The following is a 22121-nucleotide window of genomic DNA, read 5'->3' on the forward strand; positions in this document are numbered from 1 at the left end:
CACACAGGTACACCTGATGAGATAAACATGCCAGGAAGCAGGAACAGCCTGAACTCGTCCCCCACAGAGGTCCAGGGAAATCAAGGATTTAAGAGGCTTCATTTGTGTGAGAATGTAAAGGAAAAAATTACAGAAATGTAAACAAACTGATGAGAATTGAGGTGGACTTTCTCTTTAAATTATTCAGTTTGTTTTTTTTATTGTGGTTTCATTTTATGTATTTGGTTGTATTTAAGGGACTCTATAACATCGAATAACAGAGACCAGATGAAAATTTGTCTTTTTTCAAACTCCGGTACATTTAGAGAAAAGTTTATTAATATTCACTGGTTCTGCCAGCGGACTGGAAATCAAAGAAATCAGAAGATGAATGATCACAAAAAACATATTTATATTTTCAAAAATGAAAGAAAATTAAACAAATTAAGAAAACAATTTAAAAAATTAGAAATAAAATAAAATATTACAACAAAGAAAATCATTTAAAAATACAAAAAGAAAAAAAAAACTGAGTTTGGTTTAAACAATACGAGAAGTGTAAAATCATTTAAATGACAAGACTTTGGTGTTCAAGAACTGAGGTGTATAATTGTTAACAAATTTCATGGAGTTTGGTGTGAAGAATATGAAAGTGTAAAATCAGGTAAAAAATGCCTAGAGTTTGGTGGGAAAGACGAGGACATCTGTTACAGTGGAAAACTATAATTTATATATTGAATAATGTCCAATCTTGAATATTGATGATGACAGCACTTTGTTTTTAAAGTTATTATGTAATAAAGCAGCACACTAACAGAAAGTGGGACATGGAGTGCATCTCCACCTCATTGGTCAGCGGGGATGCTGAGGTTTCGAGGCAGCCGACCAATCAGAGAGCAGAGACATAAGTTGGTTATGAGGCTACGCTTCGACCTACTTTCTCCTCCGTGTGACTCACTTTCTCTGCTGTCCCACTGACTTCTGACCTCTCCAGTAGTCCCATAAAATACACAAACCATTATTATTATTGATTGTCATTATTAATTCATATTATTGATTATATGATTTTAGACAGATTTTAAATGCGATATCTCAGGAAACCGCTCGAGGGAATTTCTTCAAATTTAATACAAATGTTCACTTGGACTCGAGGATGAACCGAATCGATTTTGGAGGTCAAAGGTCAAAATCTAACAATTGTGGAACTGGATAAAATTAAGAGATGACAAAGAACTCGCAGTGATTCTTCTGAGTACATATTTATATATACATATATATATAATGTCTTTACAACATGAAACACATTAAAATACATACATCAGAATATCTCATTCCCATTGGATGCATTTCATACACCCTGTTGTACACACACTTTGTGCCCCACACACTTTTACAGTCATAATATTTGCACAGGCACATATTCATATAAACAAAAAATAAAGATGTAAAACAGGTCTCAGAGCAAAACAGTTCAAGTATAACTGGATATTTGTGTTTATGAGTATTTACAGTTTTTTTACACAGAAGATCTGCTGCATAACTTTTGTCTAAGGCGTCGCTCTGCACAGCAGCGGCACACCTCATTGGTCCGCGGAGCTGTCCGTCACCGCTGCGTCTGTGTCTCATTGGCTGGTGTTGTTTGGTTCGAGGCGTGTCGACGTAACGGTGATAGAAAATGAGAAACTTGTTTCCCGTGTCAGGAGGCAGATCCGTCGCGACCTCTCCGATTCGCTTGGTTTGGAAGTTCTGGATGACCTCCGACCCCTGAAGCAGTTTCTACTGGAAGAGTCCTGTTGAAATCCTGTTTTTCTGTTTTCTCCAGAGTCAAAGCAGAACTTTTCAAAGGAGCCGCCAGAGTCAAAGCAAACTGCAGATTTCATTATTTCTACATTTCTAGTACAATAAAAATGGAAAAGCAAAGAGATTTATCCCAAAGCTGAATATAAGAACCATGTTGGTGGAAGATCCTGAGTCATCCCAGGAAAAATTCAGTAAATGTACCAAATATTTACTATTTTTTAATCATGCTGACACCAACATGGAGGGAAAAAGCACCTACAATTTGCTGCTGACAGGTACTTCCTTTAAATTTAGTGGAACTGTCCCTTTAACAGCAGCAGAACTGTGTCTGAGCAGCTCCTGTCTGCAGTGCATCATGGGTAATCAGACAAACATCGCTGATCACTGTGATACTAAAGGAAACTTAAAAACAGACAGATTGTCAGGCAGCTTCTGAACTGATTTTTTTTCCTCTTGTTTCTAAGTGGATTTGTGGAGGTTTATTCTGAAAGGACATCAGAGATAATGACATCATCAGGAAGTGGCAGTCACTGAATCTGAACATGTGTTTCAAGTGTTTGAGTTCACATGTGGCTGCGCTCTGACTCTGAAGAGGATATTTAGTTTTGACGTAAACCGCAGTTAAAAGGCTCGTTAGCTCGTTCAGTTAGCATGTTCATCGTGTTTGCTAAAAAGTGTTGTTGTGTTGAGCGCTGTTGTCCACATACTTGATGTTTATTAGGACTGAACTGTCCATACTTCCTGTGGAATCAAGAAAACGACAAGCGTGGCTAGGCTAGTCTAGCGGTTTCCCCCTGCTTCCAATCTTTGAGCTAAGCTAGGCTAATCACTTTGGGTTCAATGAGGTTAAATGTGTGCCGTGTAAAAACGTCTTCAGATGTTGGGCTGCTCCTTTAAGTTGTTGACTCTGGAGGGGCAGCTCTTTGAGCGGACTCTTATTTTGGCGGTGAGTCGCTCTGCTGATGACATCATTGTCACCGTGTCAGTCTTTACGATGTTGGCCCTGGCAACATCATGATGATGCAATGAGCCAACGACGTCACGGTGACGGAGAGCTCCGCGTGGTCGTGTTCTTGGATTGGAGAGCGTGGTGAGGTCATCGGTGAGGTCATCGGTGAGGTCATCAGGCGTCGATGCGGAAGGACAGCAGCTTCTCCGAGTGCATGTTGTTGAGCGTTCTCAGGTCAGGCAGCTTCAGCAGCAGTTTGGTGAAGCGTGGCGAGTCCAGGTTGTGATGGTTGTTGCCGGGGGCAACGGCTGACTTGTTGACCAGCGAGCGCAGCGCTCTGATCAGGTTGTCCTGCAGCTGCTCCACCGACGCCACGTTCTCGATACCGGACCGGTCTGAAACACAGAACACGAAGACGGAGGCGGGTTACCGTCGGGACTTAACGCTCAAACTGGGAATTCGTAGACGTCAACGTCGTCTCTGGACAGTCGTGGTGGCCATACTTTTATGTTTTCAGGCAGAGAGTTGAATTGGTTATCTAATGGTAAAAATAGTTGCAATTCACGTAAAGAAAGTTCTCCTCTTCATCAGAATTGACTGGTTGATAGTTAGCCAGCTAATTATCTACATAACCACCGTTGTTTTTGGTTACCAACAAGAAGCTGCTTCTGTCTTTAATCTTCTGTGAGTTGTTTAATTACTACAATGATGTAACATTAATCTGTTACCATTATCGGAGTTTAGCGAGAGGTTAATCGGGGACTCACCTGCGGACACCAGCACCACGGCGGTGAACAGTCCCAGCTCATGGGCGTTCAGCTCCAGCACTGCCAGCTTGTGGCTGAAGTCAAACATGGTTCCCAGCAGCTCGCTCATCCCCATCGCCTGCAGGTCCATCAGGCTGTAGGTGGCGCCAGAGATGAATGTCACCGTCTGCTCCTTCACGTTAAACAGCGACGCAAACCGAACCATCAGTACCTGGGACAGGAAAAAAGAACTGTGAGGGTGCTGCCAGTTTGTCCCAGTGGTCACTCGTGGTATTGCAACGGCGGGAATCCCCCTAAAGGACAACACCATAACGTCCATCCAGCCAGTGGGGAGGAACTCGGTCGTACCTCGAAGGTGCCAGCCTTCAGCAGGGTGACCTGGTCGTTCTTGGACAGAGAGCTGAATCCTGGGATATGTTTGGCGAACTCCACCACCTCCCTGACGGCGGGCGTGAAGGACAGCGAGAAGTCCTCCCAGATCTCGTGCGGGCTCTTTGCCGGGTCTGCGTGAGGCTCCATGTTCATTGGACAAGCCTGCAGTGAGAGGAGACCACAATCAACCAATCAGGTGACTGATACGCCTTCACTGATCGACCATTATACAATCACAGTTCAGTACGAATGCTTCTGTTTAAAAAGTCCTGAATTTAAAATCCCCAGGTACACAAGATTGGTTCTTACCAGCAGTATCCCTGTGCGGTTCTTTATTGGACAGTTCTGCCCCTGGGTCACATGATCACCGTCTCCTCCAATCAGATTACTGTTGTGAAGGCTCCGCCTCCCATTGCTGTGGTGATTGTGCGTGAAGTTGCGGTCGTTGTCTCCTGGTGGCAGGTAGCATCCTGTGCCCAGGTTGTTGTTGTGGTAGATGGTGTTGAGTCCATTGGTGTGGTAACCGTTGGGGCAGCGGTTGGGCCCCCAAAGCTCCGCCTCCCCGTTGTGGTGGTGGACCTGGTTATTCTGCTGGTGCTGAGGTGGTGTGTGCGGATTGGCCAGCTTGTCGTGAGCGTACAGGAAGGTCTCACGGTGAGCGCAAGCGATGGCGCTGATGGTGGAGTCCATTCCGGGGCTGGAGGGCGGGGGGGAGGGTATCTGACAGGAGGGAGGAGGAGGAAGAGGAGGAAGAGGAGGAGGAGGAGGAGGAGGAGGAGGGAAGGAAGAGGAGGCTGGGGCAGCGGGTGATTGTGACGAGTGGGTGAGGGGCAGGGCTGAGGGCTGAGGCTGGGGAGCAATGGTCACCCCTGGGCATGGAGAGGAGGAAGAGGAGGAAGAGGAGGAGGACAGGCTGGCGAGCTGGAAGTCGTTCTGCAGCTCGTTGTTGACCATGTTGTTCATGGCGCTCTGCATCTCAGCCAACATTCTCTGCTTCTCACGCTTCGGGATCCGACCGAAACGGACCGCTGTGGACGGGAGAGGAGACGGAAGAGGAGGAGGTGTTATGATGGCGAGTCACATCATCTGATTGTAGAGTGTAGCTGTGCTGTGCTTGGCTGGGTTGTTGTTGTTATACTGTGATTGGTTGGGTTGTTGTTGTTGTAATCTGGTTGGTTGGGTTGCTGTTGTAGTCTGATTGGTTGGGTAGTTGTTGTTGTACTCTGGTTGGTTGGGCGGTTGTTGTTGTACTCTGATTGGTTGGGCGGTTGTTGTTGTACTCTGATTGGTTGAGTTGTTGTTGTTCTAATCTGGTTGGTTGGTTTGTTGTTGTTGTACTGTGATTGGTTGGTTGGGTTGTTGTACTCTGATTGGTTGAGTTGTTGTTGTTCTAATCTGGTTGGTTGGTTTGTTGTTGTTGTACTGTGATTGGTTGGTTGGGTTGTTGTACTCTGATTGGTTGAGTTGTTGTTGTTCTAATCTGATTGGTTGGTTTGTTGTTGTTGTACTGTGATTAGTTGGGTTGTTGTTGTTGTAATCTGGTTGATTGGGTTGTTGTTGTTGTACTGTGATTAGCTGGGTTGTTGTTGTTGTAAATGATCGGTTGGTTGGGTTGTTGTTGTAATCTGGTTGGTTAGGTTGTTGTACAATGATCGGTTGGTTGGGTTGTTGTTGTGCTCTGATTGGTTGGGTTGTTGTTGTTGTAATCTGGTTGGTTGGGTTGTTGTACAATGATCGGTTGGTTGGGTTGTTGTTGTGCTCTGATTGGTTGGGTTGTTGTTGTAATCTGGTTGGTTGGGTTGTTGTACAATGATCGGTTGGTTGGGTTGTTGTTGTGCTCTGATTGGTTGGGTTGTTGTTGTAATCTGGTTGGTTGGGTTGTTGTTGTCATCTGATTGGTTGGGCTGTTGTTGTTGTACTCTGACTGGTTGGGTTGTTGTTGTTGTACTCTGACTGGTTGGTTGGGTGTGTGAGTTTGAGCTGTGCTTTCCATCATCTGTATGACAGAAAAATACACTTCTATTCAGTCAAACAGACAGACAGGTGTGCAAGACAGACAGGTGTGTGTGTGCTCACCGTCCCGGCTCATGCCCACAGACAGACACTTCTTGAAGCGGCACTGCTGGCAGCGGTTCCTGTTGATCCTAATGATGGTGCAGCTCTCGTTCTTCAGACACTTTTTGTACTGGATGTTCTGCTGGATGCTGCGGCGGAAGAACCCCTGCAGAACCAAACAGCGGGTCAGCACACTGTAGGCCCAGTCAGCCATGTCATCTCAGCTGGTCTAGGTCTGGAGGGCTGTGTGTGTGTGTGTGTGTGTGTGTGTGTGTGTGTGGGCGGGAGTCTCACCTTGCACCCTTCGCAGGCGTGAACTCCGTAGTGGAAACCGGAGGCCACGTCCCCACAGACCTTACAGAGCAGCACCATGCCGTTCAGCTCTGAAACACACCGGAGAACATCGGAGTCACACAGAGCTGCACGGCCCCGGAGGCGGTTAGCCTAGCTTAGCACGAAGACCATAATAATAAAAAGACCTCCTGAAGCATTTCAAGATCTCGTTTCACCCAAAATCCGATCTATGTAAAGAACTAGAAGGAATTTGTTTGGCAGAGATCGAATGAAATGTGGACTGAAGATTTGTTTTGAAAGACGTTTAAATAGCAGAAACTCCCAAAGAAACCACAGAAGAAGAAACAAACTGGGTCTCACTGGTCAAATTGGCCACGGACTTGCTGGGCGACGCCCTCACAGAGCTGCCGCCGCCGCCGTCGTCACGGCCGCGAGGGGAACCGCCTGCTGAGGAGGAGGCCGAGGAGGAGCCGTCGTCCCCCGCGGAGCTGGAGCCGCTGCTGAGGAAGGGTGGAGTGGAGGAGCAGGAGGAGGAAGAGGAAGCGAAGTTGAAGTTGTCACTGTAAATGGAAACGGGGCTGGTTCTGGTTGGGGAGCCTCCACAGGAACCCACGTAGGAGATCACACCTCCTGTAGGAGAGAGAGGAGGCCAGAGGTCACACACTTATAAAATGATTAAACTCCTGATTTGAAGACGATTTGCTTCATGATTTTAATTTTTTTTTTTTTTTTTTTTTTTTTTTTTTATCATATCTGATTATGTAAAACAAGAAGCTGTGATGAATATTTTTACGTATATTTTAGCTTTATATTTCATATATAAAGCAATTAATGGAGACAATAATTTGCAGGTGGATTGATTGACAGTAAATCTGACTCATTAAAACTCAGAAGTATGATTAGAAATTTAGAAAAAAAACAAATAAAAACTCAGATTTCAGATCTTTACTGTCAAAGTTTAAAAAGAAAAAAACTACAGCGGATCGAATTTCAGCTGCTAGATGACCTCATTGCTCTGCACGAGGGGGCGGGGCCATCTGCATGTGTGTGGTGGGAGGGAGGGTCGAAAAGGGAGGAGGAGGTGTGGCTATTTTCCTGTAACCCTGGTAATGGGGGGAGGGGGGAGGAGAAAGGGCGGGGTCTGTAGCACAAGTTCAAAACAAAGACTTTCTAGGAATTTTAGGAACAGATGGGGCTGTTAAATCCAACATTTAAAATAAACTCAGTCTAAAATTAAATTGAATGAATGAAGGATTTTTTTTTATTTTTTTATATAAACAATAACTGCAGCTGTCGTCACAATAAAACTCTCAAAATGAACTCAAGAATTGTACTTTTATTTTACTCTCCAACAATTCAGCACAAATAAAATAAGATAAAATGAAATCAGGCTGCTGAGGCTTCAGAGAACAAATCAATTAAACAATAAATAAATAAAGACGATTAAAATAATCACTTGGAAAACCGTCAGGAAAATACAAAATAAGAAGAAGAAGGAACAGACTGAGGACCTGATTGAGAGCAGGATGTTTCACTGCTGATCATACCAATCAATCATCAATATGATGATTATTATTGATGACAGCAGAGGAGAAACAGCAGGAAGAACGAGAGGAAGAGGAGAAGATGAAGATGTGTGTGAAGTGATGATGAAGATGTGTGTGTGTGTGTGTGTGTGTGTGTGTGTGTGTGTGTGTGTGTGTGTTGATGCGATGCAGCGCTGCAGCCGTCTGTTTGCACGTGTCAGAGCTGCATGTGACGCCTCCTTTTGTCTGAATGACACACACACACACACACACACACACACACACACACACACACACACACGGACCCAGACCCTCCAGAGACCCGGATCAGAGATCCAGACTCGGAGCCGCCGGTTCAGAACCTCAGTATCGGTTCTACATTGTGCGTTCAAGTGAAGCCGCCCGTCTAACTGGGTCACCGAGACGGAAACCAGATCATCAACCGTCACCACGACGACCCGAGAGGACTAGGACCAGGACACGACAAAGAGAAGGTCATGTGACACCCCCCCCACACACACACACACCTAGGCAGGAGACTCATGTGCTCTCCGTAGTTACACCCCCCAGCCACGTGCCTCCTCCACACAGCCGGCTCTGCAACGAGACTGGCCCGAGTCCGACCCGCCCACACCGACACCAACACCTCCCCCCCCCCCCCCCCCCCCTCCCTCCCGCACACGCTCTCACGTTCCCGCCATTCAACTCTTAGCCACACACACACACACACACACACACAGATAGAAACAGTTAGAGACTTATACGAGCACTGAGCAGTTTAAAATGTAAATAAAAACCCAACGTGAAGATTTTTTAAATCACATAAACTTAGATTTAATAGAAAATAGGCCAAAAACAACATATTAAATGTTTAAATGTAAATGAAAAGGAGAAATATTATTGTTTTAGGAAAAATATCTGCTCATTTTGAATTTGTGACCGAGTCAACCAAAAGACTGGAAAAGTTGTGTAAAGATGATAAAAAAAAACAAAAATTAAAAAAAAAAACACCTGGTGGAACATCTGACAACTAATCAGGTTACCATGGCAACGAATCAGGAACATGATTGGGTATAAAAAGATCATTTCAGAGAGGCAGAATCTCAGCAGTGAAGATGGGGAGAGGTTCACCAGTCTGTGAAAGACTGTGTTGGAAAATAGTGCGACAATCTAAGAATAATGTTCCTCAACGTAAAACTACAAAGAATTCATGGATCTTCGGGCCCTCAGGCAGCACTGCATTAAAAACACTATTCTGGAGTGGAAATCACTGCATGGGCTCAGGAACACTTGTGAAAACCATCACCTGTGAACACAGTTCATCGCTGCGTCCACAAATGCAGGTTGAGAATGGGACAACATTTCACTTTCAAAACTCCAGAAACTGGTCTCCTCACTTCCCAAACATTTAGAGAGTGTTGTTAAAAGAAGAGGTGACGGAGCACAGCGCTAAATTTGAAAAAAAAAAATGTTTAAACACGTTGCTGTTTATTCAGAATGAGCACATATTTTTCATAAAACAACAACATTTCTCAGTTTCAACATCTGATATCTTGTCTTTGGTTTATTTTTGATTAAATATGAGTTTATGTGATTATTGAAATCATCACATTGTTTTATTCACACTTCTTTTACGGAAGCTCCAAATCCGTCGTGGAGAAAAATCTGTCCGCAGTTCTACCGCGATTCTGGGTCGTTTCGTTACAGATTCGGTAACCACGGAGACGGGTCGACTGGGTCCCCTGCCTCAGCAGCAGCCCCCGAGGCTCATGGGTAACGTAGTGTCTATTTACGGCCAAACTCGGTCAGAATATGAAAACTCTGGAACGTTGACTCGTCTTCACCGTCGACCGCTTCTGACTTCACGTCACGTTCAAAGACGGGCAGGTGAACAGGTGTTCCTGAGCCCACGCACTGATTTCCACTCGTTGTTTTTGTTGTTGTCAAACTCTGTAAATGGTCAACACGGACCCTCGAAACGCTTCAGAAAGTCTACGGCGATGAAGCGACGAGTCGGGCGAGGCGTTTCTGAGCGACGTTCACGTTTTCAAGAGGGGCGGAGCTTCAGCGTCCGAGACCGAAGGTCAGGAGAGACCAGGTGGGTCTTCTTTGTGTCGCCGTGAACTCGTCCCCCGGAGTCAGACTGTCAACAGTTCTACTTCTGAAGGGTCTGTTATGACAACGGGGTTCTCTAAACGTGACAACGGGGTTCTCCAACATGACAACGGGGTTCTCCAACATGACAACGGGGTTCTCTAACGTGACAACGGGGTTCTCTAATGTGACAATGGGGTTCTCCAACATGACAACGGGGTTCTCCAACATGACAACGGGGTTCTCTAATGTGACAACGGGGTTCTCCAACATGACAACGGTTGTAGATTTTTTTTGACATTTCTGATGCATTGATCAACATTTAAACAGCTGTTCGCAGTCTGAATGAAGTTTCCACCTGGGAGGGCTCTGATTGGCTGAGCAGCCTGTTTGAGCTTCTGATGACAAGATATAATCGCTGCTATGAAATATTAATATCTCTGTGGTCATCATGAACCTGTGTGTGTGTGTGTGTGTGTGTGTGTGTGTGTGTGTGTCTGAATGTGTAACAGATGCAGCTACTTCCTAATCGATCCTCCAGTTTGCATCAAGAGGAAACAAACGGCAAGAATTACGTAATCAGCTCAGTCTGACCGAAAGCCAATCAAAGCGCGCGGAGCTCCGTGAAAACAAAGCGCACATGGCTCCGTCTGCCGGTCCATGTGAACGGGTCCATGTGAACGGGTCCATGTGAAACCGGAGAATGTGAATCTAGTAAGGGCGAGCTCGCGCGCACACGTTCACACACGGGCCGGTCCACCTGACAGCGCGCGACCCACCGGATTCACGGTGAAGTCCCCGTGACGAGCCGCCCTGGACTGGCTGACATGTGCGCGCTGGGCGGCGAAGAAAACGGCAGCTGGACCCGCGCTTCTCAAACAGCTTCACCTTCACCCGGTCCCCCTTTACCTTAATGTCCAGCTGAGTGCGGGATCTCTGATTCACGTCCACTACTTATTGATCCGGTTTCTTCTTCCTGGTTCGGTTATATCTCTTCAGTTTTGCCGCCTTGTTATTATTGAATTACTGAATAATTCTTATTTCCACCACCAGTCTCAGACTCACTCTGCGGTTCGTTGACTGGTTCTGGTTCCGGTTTGTTCAGAGCTGAGCTGCTCATCAAACAGTTCATTTGTCAGATTTGGTTTTGAGCTCGTGACGCGCCAGGTGCGTCGTGACGCGGAGCTCTCAAATGCGCAGGTGAAGCGGTCAGTTCCGAACTTAAAGTTAAACCTCCACGTTAAAGTTCAGCTCGCCGCGTCCATCAATCACCTGGCTGGGGATTTTGGAGGAAGTGCTGGATGTGTGCGTGTTGTTTACCTGTGTTGTTGTTGTTGTTGTTGTTGTTGTTGGTCGTCATCGTCATCCTGAGCTCCGGTAGAATCATGCACGAGAGCTTTTTGTAAAGATCCCAGAAGAAATGAAAGAAATGGATTAAACACCACCGAGGAAGAAGAAGAAGAAGAAGAACGAGCGTCTCTGCTCCATTATTCTGTTTCTCCTGATGAGTCTCTCCTGATGAGTCTCTCCTGATGAGTCTCTCCTGCAGGAGGAGCCTGCCATCTGCTGCACGCGCTTCCACCTCTCTCTCTCTATTTTTTTTTTTTTTTATTCAAGCAGGCCGAGCGCGCAGCCCGGTGATGATGAGGATGATGATGCGCGGTGGCCGCCTGTCCCCGCACGCGGCAGAAAAACGGGAGCCATGTGACCGCGGGGAGAGCCTCGTGCCCCAGTGACACACTTTCCCGCCCCTCCTCCGTGCGTAACGCACTCGTTTAAATCTCCGGGCACGTGGAGCTGCCGCAGCTCTCGGCAGAGGGGGATTGTGGGAAGTTTTGTAGTTTTTATAATACACACATTATTTTAAATTAAACACTATTGTTTCTGCAAATCAATCAATTCAAACTTGTAATGAACTGATTTATTATTCATAATTAATAATTTACCATTACTGTATATATCCGTTTTAAGTCTGATCTGATTTTAACCGGATTTTTCTATTTTATTGTGATCAGAAATTATCTTTAGTTTTTAATGATGAAAGAGTGACTTTTTAAATCAGTTTTACCTTTAATATTCATACAATGACACAAAATGAAAAAAAACCAACAACAACCAGAGAACAATAAAGCAATGAACCAACGAAGAAGAAACAACACAAACATAAATAGATTTAAAAAAAAAAAAAAAAAGGTGTTTGTTTTCCGTCCGTGTCCGGGGCCGCTCAGGACGTTCATCCGGCCCTGTGCCTGAGAGTGCAGTTCCTCACCTCCGGCCAGCAGGCGGCGATGAGCGTTCGTTGACACGAACGCAGCAGCCGCCATTATCCGCGGAGCGGAAGGAGGAAGAGCAGCGAAAACATTCCCAACAGTCAGTTCACATCTTTGAGGTAAAGTCCTCCAGAAACGAGCCGTTTCTGCCATGGAAGTCCCCGGACCGGACAGCGACTGGAGGAGCCCTCAGTTCCGGCAAAAAGTCGTGGCTCAGATGTGAGAAAATCCGCTTCGTTGTCCCTTTTTTTTAAAGTTAAATTCCTGCTTCTGTTAGCATCGCGAGCTAAGCTAACGGTAGCTCGGCTTAGAAAGAGCGTCACGCCTAACCGTGCATAAAAAACCTCTAAATTATGAACGATTGATGAAAGGACCGCTTTAGCGCGGGTCCGCACACACGGCGGGGGGCATCCCGCGGAAGGTCCGGATCCGATCTTCAATTCGGCGAAGATAAAACGTGCAAAATAAACCTTTAAATGACATTTCTCTCAAGTTTCATTATTAGCATTATTAGCTGCTAAAGCTAGTCAGTTCACAGCAGTTTTACCTCAGCTGTAGTTAGTTAGCATCACCACACTAATACTTTATTATGGTCATAACGGTACATGAACACTTGACATACTTTATTATCTAATACTGCTGATTACGAGCACGTATTTTTTAGTTTCACACTCGTTAAAAACAAGGCTGGGTATGCTAATGTGCATATTACACATTATTATGTTTTTACATAAACAATGATATTGTCTATTATCTCCCATATAGTCAACATAAAAATATAGATTTTACAGAAAACTATCTAAATTAGTTTTACTAATGTCTTGGTGTCTATTTTTCTAATTCAGTAACAATAAAATGTTCAAACCGACTCTAAATGGTCTTGTTGCTGCTACTAAACTGAATCAGTTCATCAGATTTGATTTCGCTTTATTATCAGATTATTCTAATGAAACTTGTCACCTTAATAACAAAAACAGTTAAAACCCAACAAACTAAATGAAACAGTATAACATACATTAGACATCACAGAGCAGTTCATCAGATGTGTTCGTTCCTGTGTTTCCCTCCAGCGAAGAGGCGATGAGGAAGGCGGGAACGGCCAACACCACACACAAGTCGGGCAACGACATGGAGAACCACGTCTACGTCAAAGCCAAAACCAGAGTGAGTTCTGCAGCCGTTCACACTGAACGTCTTTTAAACGCGTCGATTTCAGTCTGCGGAGCTTTTTTAAACTCTCACATTTCAACTTTAAAACATCTGGACTCGTTTTTCCTGCCTGCAGATAGATGAGTTATAACTCTGGGTTGTCACGGGTCAGCTGATAAGAAATTCAGCAAAAGCTTAATTAACTGATTAGTTAGTGTTTAATGTTACTATTTACCATACTAGTCATCATATTTACTATTTTTCATATTAAGTATTTGTCATATTAACTATTTGTCATATTTACTCATACAATTTTTCATATTTACTTATTTACTTTTTGTCATATTTACATGTATACAATTTGTCATCTTAACTTATTTACTATTTGTCATATTTACTTATTTACTACCCGCCATATTTAGTTTTATACAATTTGCCATATTTACTTATTTACTATTTGTTTGATTTACTATTTGTCATATTTACTTATTTACTATTCATCATATTCACTTATTTACTATTAATCATATTTACTTGTATACAATTTGCCATATTTAATTGTTTATTATTTGTTGGATTTACTATTTGTCATATTTACTTATTTACTAGTCTTCATATTTACTTATTTACTATTCGTCATATTTATTTATATACAATTTGCCATATTTACTATTTGTTGGATGTACTATTTGTCATATTTACTTATTTACTATTTGTCATATTTATTTATATACAACTTGCCATATTTACTTATTTACTATTTGTAATCTTTACTTGTTTACTATTTTTCATATTTACCATTTTTCATATTTTCTGTCGTGCTTGTTCTTATTTTCAGCACTTAAAAAAAATACAAACAATACATCGTAGTGTGCATAAATGTGACATGTATGTTAAGAAGTTCATGTGTGTAATGAATGATTATCAGCTGTTGTTTGTCGTTTTATTTAATTTATTTATTTAAGTAAATTAAAAAGTCCTAATTTTACTTAATTGAAAGCTGCAGAAACTCTGAAAATTAAAAATCTCCTGATGACGCCTTTGTATTTTTTTTTACCCAGGAAGAGTATTTGTCTCTGGTGGCGAGGCTGATCATCCACTTCAGAGACATCCGTAAGCATTTAAAGGAACCTTCCACTTAATAATAAGTAATGTCAGATCAATAGCTGAAGCTCATTAATAAAGTCGACGTTACTTCCTGTCCACTACATTGTTGTGCTGTGTTCACACTGCTGGGGGAGTCACTGATCCCTGTGTCCTCTCCACAGATAAGAAAGCCCTGGGAGGTCCTGGTAAGTGGACGCTGTGTCCCTGTATTTCCTCACGGTGGTTCTTCTCTGCGTTTCTGTCCTCTGCTGTCTCTACTCACGGCGTCACGATTTCTGCTGTGCATGTCAGAGCTGCGTAATATTTTCTGTTGTCTACCCTTCTGCTAGATCCCATGAATGCCCTGACTAACCTGACAGGGGTCGGAGGGGGCCCGGGCCCCATCGGCATGGGGCCCCGCCCCACCGGTGCTCCCGTGGGGGGAATGGGGGCCATGGGGCCGATGCAGATAGGCCAGCATGCCATGGCAGGGGTGGCTGGAAACCCACAATCCAGTGAGTGTGTTTCCTCCATGTGGTGTGTTTGCTGTTGCGGTGCGTTTGGTGGCTGCTGGCCGTCTGAGCGTCGGAGCCACTCTGACGCTCAGCCTCTGCTTCGGCACGTCGTGTGTTTGACCCCTGACCTCTCCCCACTGTCTCTGAGCCACGGGCCGCTCGCTGCTTCACCTGCCTGTCTCCCCATGCAGTAGGAGGTCCAGGCCAGATGCCCATGCAGCAGATGGTGCAGGCACAGCAGCAGCAGCAGCAGCAGCAGTCCATGCAGTCCATGCAGTCCTTACAGTTCCAGCAGTTCCAGCAGCAGCAACAGCAGCAGCAGCAGCAGCAGCAGCAGCAGCAGAACGTCCTGCAGCAGCAGCAGCAGAACGCTGCCATCCAGCAGCAGTTCCAGGTGCAGCAGCAGCTCAGGGTGCAGCAGCAGCAACAGCAGCTGCAGCAGCATCAACAGAACCAGCAGCTGCAGCAGCAGCAGCAGCAGCAGCAGCAGCAGCAGCAGCAGCAACAGCAGCAGCAGCAGCAGCAGCAGGCCCAGAACCAGCAGCAGCAGCAGCAGAACCAGGTACCCGAGCAGAACACACCGTCACACGCGATGACTCGGTCAGAGAACATCTTCACTCTCCTGTCCTGTGTGTAAACCACACGTTTGTAGTCGTTCTGGGACGACATCTGGCAACTTGACCTTTTAGATTTAAAATGTCATCACTTCACCGTTTTATCGCATCAGGCATTAGTGTGAGTCCAAGTGAATGTTTGTGGCAAATTTCTTCAAGGTGTTCCAGAGATATTGTGTTTATGTGAATGGGAAGGATGGATAGGGCGGACGGGACCTCTGACCACCAAAATCGAATCACTTCCTCTTTGAGTCCAAGTGAACATTTGTGCCAAATTTGAAGAGATTCTCTTCGCTTATTGTAAGTCGCTTTGGATAAAAGCGTCAGCTAAATGAAATGTAATGTAATGTAAGAGATTCCTTCAGGTGTTCCTGAGATGTCATGTTTATGAGAATTGAGTGTGCGGATTGGTTGGATGTGAAGTCACAGTGACCCTTGGTCACCAAAATGAGAACATTAAAAACAGTTCATCTTTAAGTCCAAGTAAACATTGGTGCTAAATTTTCGCAAGTTCCCACTCAGTCCAGCTGGTGGCTTCAGTTTCTTTGACGATGACTCTGTTTGCTTCGTGTTTCTATGACGATGGCTCTGTTTGCTTTGTGTCTCTGCAGATACACCAGACGAGGATCCAGCAGCAGCAGCAGCAAATGGTGCAGCTGCAGCTGCAGCAGCACGCTCAAGCCCAGGCCCAGGCTCAGGCTCAGGCCCAGGCTCAGGCCCAGGCCCAGGCTCAGGCCCAGGCTCAGGCCCAGGCTCAGGCTCAGGCCCAGGCTCAGGCCCAGGCTCAGGCTCAGGCTCAAGCTCAGGCTCAGGCTCAAGCTCAGGCTCAGGCTCAGGCTCAGGCTCAGGCCCAGGCTCAGGCTCAGGCCCAGGCTCAGGCCCAGGCTCAGGCTCAGGCTCAGGCTCAAGCTCAGGCTCAGGCCCAGGTCCAGTCCATCCAGCACATGGTGCAGCAGCAGGTTCAGGTTCAGCCTCAGCCGGGTCAGATGCCTCCACACTCTCAGCAGCAGCAGCAGCCCGGCATGGTGCCGCAGTCCATGGCTGGAGCGATGACCTCGCTGAGTCAGCAGCAGCAGTTCAAGATGCAGGCCTTGCAGGTGAGACAGAGGTCACTGCAGGTTAGAGCTGTTTGATCAGGTGCAGCTTCAAACGAGAACACACGGTGTGTTTTATTTTATTAAAGTAACAATCGGGATAACACTGTCTTGGGGGGGGAGGGTAGTCGGCTGGAAAGACCAGGCGAACCCAAATGTGTAGTGATGGTGAACTAGGAACGTCTGGCGGAGGAACCTGTCCGGCAGGTCTTCAACTCTCAAGAGCTTCTCGCACATCCTGAGGGATGAGGTCTCTGAGGTAGTCAAAAAGCTCCTCGGTTGCAAGGTGGATGAAATCCGTCCTGAGATGCTGAAGGCGCTGGACATTGCTGGGCTGTCTTGATTGACTCGCCTCTTGTGTGGATCCTGTCCTGGTCATGGAACACTGGACCAGATCTTTACCCATCAAAAGACTACTGGTGGGAGGTCCTGGATAAACGGAGGAAAATGGATGGACAGGCTCAGACTTGTTGATTGATGCCTTCAGATATTAAATTGAACTTCAGAGAAAACTCAAAACCTCACACTGCTCGCATGCTTTGCCTTTTCTCTGTGTGTGTGTGTGTGTGTGTGTGTGTGTGTGTGTGTGTGTGTGTGTGTGTGTGTGTGTGTGTGTGTGAAAGCAGGCCCGTGCAGCGTTGCAGCAGCAGCAGCAGGCGCAGCAGCAGGCGCAGCAGCAGGTGCAGCAGGCGCAGCAGGCGCAGCAGGCAGCGCAGCAGGCCGCAGCTCAGGCACAACTCAACGTAGCCGCCGTACCTGGACAGGTGAGTCGCTGCTCAATGATCGATTACCTCAGACTGCAGGCGTCAGGTCTCATCAGGGAACGTCCCGCCGCTGATCTCCGATTCATGTATTGATCACTGATTTATGTTTCTGTCCTGAAGGTTTTATGGCATCAATAAAACTGTTTGTGATCGATAAAAAGCAGCTGATCTTCATATTCTGTCGATGAAACCTGTGAATGAATCAGGAACTGATCAATCGATCAGTAAAATCCATCAGAGCTGCTTTTAGTGAACCAATCAGCTGATGTCTGCAGGTCTGAGAAGTATTATTGATAACTGGTAATTTCATCCATTGATTTCTGCTGCTGTTCACATTGACCCCTGTCCTCACCTGTCTCTGTCCTCTCCCGTCTCTGTCCTCTGCAGCTGGTTCGTCCCGGGCTGCAGATTCCTGCGCGGCTGCCCCGAGCGTCTCTCCCCCCCCCCAACGCTGCGGCGGTTGCAGCCGCTGCGGTCGCAGGACAGACGATGACGCAGCAGGTAGTTTTATCTGCCCTCTGACCTCCACCTGTCTTATCAGCAGCTTCGTCTCTCTGTATCTGCAGAGAGCAGTAAACTCCGATTGGCTCATCTGTCCTCTCCTCAGGTACAGCAGCACTCCATGATGTCATCGCCCTCACCTGTGCAGGTGCAGACGCCGCTGTCGATGCCGCCTCCGCCGCAGCCGTCGCCGCAGCCGCCGACCTCGCAGCCCAACTCAGCCAGGTACGACTTCCTGTCCAGGTAACGGTCCACGCCGTCCTCCAGGAAGTAGAGCCGTCCCTAAAACATGTGCTGTCCCTCCTGCAGCTCCGGTCCCACTCCGTCTCCGGGGGGCTTCCAGCCCAGCCCGTCCCCTCAGCCCTCCCCGAGCCCCGCCACCTCCCGGACCCCCCAGAACTACGGAGTCCCCTCACCTGGCCCGCTGAACACGCCAGGTAACACGGGAGGAGGCGGGGCTTAATCTGCTACTCTGTGATGAGCTCAGCTGAAAGTAAACCTTTTTATTTCTGCTGCATGTCATCAGCTCAGAGGCAACCAGCTTTTATTGTGAAAATCCTGAAGGCCCATCAATGACGTGCAGATGATTTCAGATTAAGTATCAGCTGCTCCCCTCGGCTGTATTTCGTTACATTTATTCAAACTGTCTGTCAAAATTCAAGTACTACAGAATAAGAGTCCCAACATGTAAGAGGTCTCTGTTAGTGTACTAAAGGAGGTACGTCATCTGCAACACAGCACAGGTCTCTTCCCGTCTGCTGTGCGGCACCCCCCTGTGGAGGTCTGCATGTCTGTCCCACTGAGCGTTGACAGACATGTCCTCACAGGTCAGGAGGTCGACACGGAGACGCCACATGGTGATCAGCTGTCGACCCACAGTGTCACGTGTCTCATTATAAATACAGAGAAGGAGGAAACAGACGAAGAGCAACTCAACACCCGCCTGTCCCCCTCTGTGTCCCCCCTGTGCGTCCCCCCTCTGCGTCCTCAGGTAACCCCAGCTCAGTGATGAGTCCAGCAGGAGCCACGTCTCTGGAGGACCAGCAGTACATGGAGAAACTGAAGCAGCTCTCCAAATATATCGAGCCGCTGAGACGCATGATCAACAAGATCGACAAGAACGAAGGTCAGACGCTTGTCTTCCTCCACACACACACACACACACACACACACACATACACACACACACACACACACACCTGTCCCTGTGATGTCACCATCAGGTTTATTTTTTGTTGTTCTTACATTTTTATTTTTGTGTTTTCAGACCGGAAGAAGGACCTCAGTAAGATGAAGAGTCTGCTGAACATCCTGACCGATCCAAACACCAGGTAACTTCTTCTCTCCACATAAAGAGGACGTATAAGTTGACGTTTGTTGAAAGACTTAACATTTGTCTCATATTTAACGTTTGTGTAAACAAGTTAATGTTCATCTAAGTTATTCAACATTAGTTCGAACACGTTAACGTTGGTCTAAACAAATGTTTTTTGTGACATCGTACGTAGAACCGTCTTCTTCTGTGTTTACATGTCCCGTCTGTCCTCCAGGTGTCCTCTGAAGACGCTGCAGAAATGCGAGATCGCGTTAGAGAAACTAAAGAACGACATGGCCGTGGTAAGCTCTTCTTCTTCTTCTTCTTCTTCTTTCCATGGCCGAGTGAACTTTTAACGGTGTGCCCTGTCGTTGCAGCCGACCCCCCCGCCCCCCCCCGGTGCCCACCAAACAGCAGTACCTGTGTCAGCCGCTGCTGGACGCCGTCATGGCCAACATCCGCTCCCCGGTCTTCAACCACTCCCTGTACCGGACCTTCGCCCCCGCCATGAGCGCCATCCACGGACCCCCCATCACGTAGGTCCCCCCCCCTCCCTCTCAGAGACGGTAAACCCCTTCACGGTCGGTGTCTCACATTCGCCTATCCCCCTCCCCCTCAGGGGCCCCAATGTCTCCGGGCGGAAGAGGAAGCACGAGGAGGACGAGCGGCAGACCATCCCCAACATCCTGCAGGGGGAGGTGGCGCGCCTCGACGTCAAGTTCCTCGTCAACCTGGACCCGTCGTTCTGCAGCAACAACGGCACCGTGCACCTCGTCTGCAAGCTGGGTGAGAGCCGCCGTAACACCGTGTGATCAGTACGGCCGGGAGACGATCAATCAGCTGATCGATGCCGTTGTTCTCTCTCTCTCTCTCTCTCAGATGACAAGAACCTGCCCAGCGTTCCTCCTCTGCAGCTCAGCGTTCCCGCCGATTATCCCGACCAGAGTCCGTACTGGGCCGACGACGGCGAGCAGTACGGTGAGACGATGGCTCCTCGTTGACTTGTTTTTATTTACCCGTCACAGGTGAAGAGCTGCCCGGAGCGCCCGAGCGAAGCCCCGCCCACTTTTAATTCTCCTAAGTCAGGAAATATGAATATTCCTTTTCATTTTTTTTATTCGCTCCCGTTTGCCCCGTTAAGTGACTGTGTTACACCGAATACAAACTCAGCACTTCCTGTGTGTGTTTCACATTAAAAGCATTGTAGTGAACAGAAATCTTTCATATTTTAACGATGTTTTTTTTTTTTTTTTTTGCCCGTCCCTCCCGTTGACGTTGCCCCCCATCCGTCCGTCCCTCAGGTGCGAACAGCTTCCTGCAGACGGTCCACAGAAACATGACGTCCAAACTGCTGCAGCTGCCGGACAAACACTCGGTGACGGAGCTGCTGAACACCTGGGCTCAGAGCGTCCGCCAGGCCTGTCTGTCTGCAGCGTGAAGCCCCGCCCACCCTGCAGCAGCCACAGTGACCGACAGTTACCACGGACACCACAGTCGGATTCCTGTTTGACGTTAAAGGACTGTTACGCACGGTAACGCTCTGGAGTCACGAGGTTCTTAGTCCACGTGCATTCTGGGTAAATTAAGCCGTGTTTTCTAACGTGCTGCTCACCTGTTTACCCGCAAACAGTCTGTCTGCCAGCACCCAGCACTCCCCGCTGCATTCAGAAGTCCATTAGCAAAAGAGCAGATTTTAGCTGAACCACGAGGTTTAGTTTGTTTATAAAAAAAATCTAAAAAAAAAATCGGCGTGCATGTTTCTGTAAACAGTAACGGACCACAGCGGCCATCTTTCCTGATTTATACTCTGCTCCCTGAACGCATCACAAGTCAGTTTCTGTTTATTTAGTTTCAGAAGAGGAGAAAGAGAAACCGGTTTGTCTGATTTATAAATGTTTTTCTCATCATAAATAAAATGTTTCAACTTTTTAAATCCAGGAATCAGTTTGAGTTTCTGAAGCTGTGAAAATGTTTTTCATTCACATTTAATATTTTACAGACGACGTTACACTCTCCCCCTCTAAACTGAATGAAAACAAAGATTTGTATTTGGTATCAGGACCGAACAGCCCTCGACCTTCTCTGATGGCGTAAACGTAAATTTCTTAAACTCTGATTATTTTTTTTTACATTTGTTCTTAATTCAACCAGTTTTCAGGAAATTTGACCGAGACGATTGGACTATTAGAAGTGCTTGTTTTGCTATTGACAGGTTCAAAGTGCAACTCTTAAGTGTCTGACAACGTTATGAAAAGGATTCCTACAGTGTTCGACTCCGTTTGATCAGAAAACAGCTGTAACAATCGTTCCGCTCGAAGCCACCAGACTCCATTCATAAAAACAGTAATTTAAGCTGTAGAACACGAGTTGAGTCTGGTGGCTTTGAACAGAGCGATATGGGACGATGGGCATGTATACTAACATCCGCAATACAGACATATTAATATCTATCAGTGATCCTTTAGGTTTGTAGTTTTCCCAAGTGGAAAGAATAAAGAATGCAAAGTTCATCCTGGTGAGGATGTTCAATAGGAGATCATTTTATTGAATTTGTAATGATATTTTGGACGACATGTCAGGATCCGTCTGTCTGTCCCGGTGTGTTTCCTCCGATCTCCTTTCCTCTCACTCTCCGTGTTTGTTTTCGTTTTGGTGGGTGTGGTCTCTCCTCTTCCCTCCTCCAGTCTCCTCCCTCTTCGCTCCTCCACCCGGCTGGCACAGCTGCACTCCACCGATCACCTGACAGTATTTCAACCGTCGGTCCTGCTCTTCAACTTTGTCAGCTCACGTGGTACGACGCTGCCGTAAGTTCTTAGACGACATACTATAGTATGACATTTCTATTATATATTGGACGATATACTATGATATAAAGTTTTTTTTTTTTTACATTTTTGAGGATATATATACACTGTATATATGTATGTATATATGTAGCAGCTGTCAATTCAGAATTTTGTTTAAAGTGAGTAACGAG

The 22121-nt window shown here is 46.5% G+C and overlaps 2 protein-coding genes across 2 annotated transcripts; one reads left to right on the plus strand and one right to left on the minus strand.

The window, feature by feature from the left end:
• Positions 1-1077: 1077 nt before the first annotated feature.
• Positions 1078-11467, minus strand: nr1d1 (nuclear receptor subfamily 1, group d, member 1). The gene is made up of 8 exons (XM_069165270.1): positions 11157-11467; positions 6577-6846; positions 6217-6305; positions 5944-6088; positions 4177-4895; positions 3844-4029; positions 3496-3706; positions 1078-3123 (listed from the first exon to the last, which is right to left on the minus strand). Exons 1-8 carry the CDS (start codon positions 11221-11223, stop codon positions 2903-2905), a joined length of 1908 nt encoding a protein of 635 aa, XP_069021371.1. The 5' UTR covers positions 11224-11467; the 3' UTR covers positions 1078-2902.
• Positions 11468-12062: 595 nt separating this feature from the next.
• Positions 12063-21077, plus strand: LOC138207772 (mediator of RNA polymerase II transcription subunit 15-like). The gene is given in 19 exon segments (XM_069165269.1): positions 12063-12325; positions 13177-13270; positions 14317-14368; positions 14524-14547; positions 14692-14856; positions 15048-15418; positions 16082-16567; positions 17188-17328; positions 17716-17829; positions 17936-18054; positions 18139-18266; positions 18821-18955; positions 19097-19160; positions 19380-19446; positions 19522-19533; positions 19535-19680; positions 19764-19930; positions 20024-20122; positions 20446-21077. Coding segments are annotated over 19 exon segments (2589 nt in total). The 5' UTR covers positions 12063-12257; the 3' UTR covers positions 20583-21077.
• Positions 21078-22121: the final 1044 nt, after the last annotated feature.

This window comes from Embiotoca jacksoni, unplaced genomic scaffold (genome assembly GCF_022577435.1).
Source record: "Embiotoca jacksoni isolate LCO1_2020_lvr unplaced genomic scaffold, fEmbJac1.0.p SCAF_34, whole genome shotgun sequence".
Lineage (NCBI taxonomy): Eukaryota > Metazoa > Chordata > Actinopteri > Embiotocidae > Embiotoca > Embiotoca jacksoni.

Bases quoted from the DNA above. Each gene is read 5' to 3' on its own strand.
- nr1d1 (XM_069165270.1), bottom strand. From the start codon at position 11,223: ATGATTCTACCGGAGCTCAGGATGACGATGACGACCAACAACAACAAC. The intron at 6,306-6,576 runs GTGAGACCCAGT...GGTGTGTTTCAG, and splicing joins GTCCGTGGCCAATTTGACCA to AGCTGAACGGCATGGTGCTG. The intron at 6,089-6,216 runs GTGAGACTCCCG...TTGGTTCTGCAG, and splicing joins ACGCCTGCGAAGGGTGCAAG to GGGTTCTTCCGCCGCAGCAT.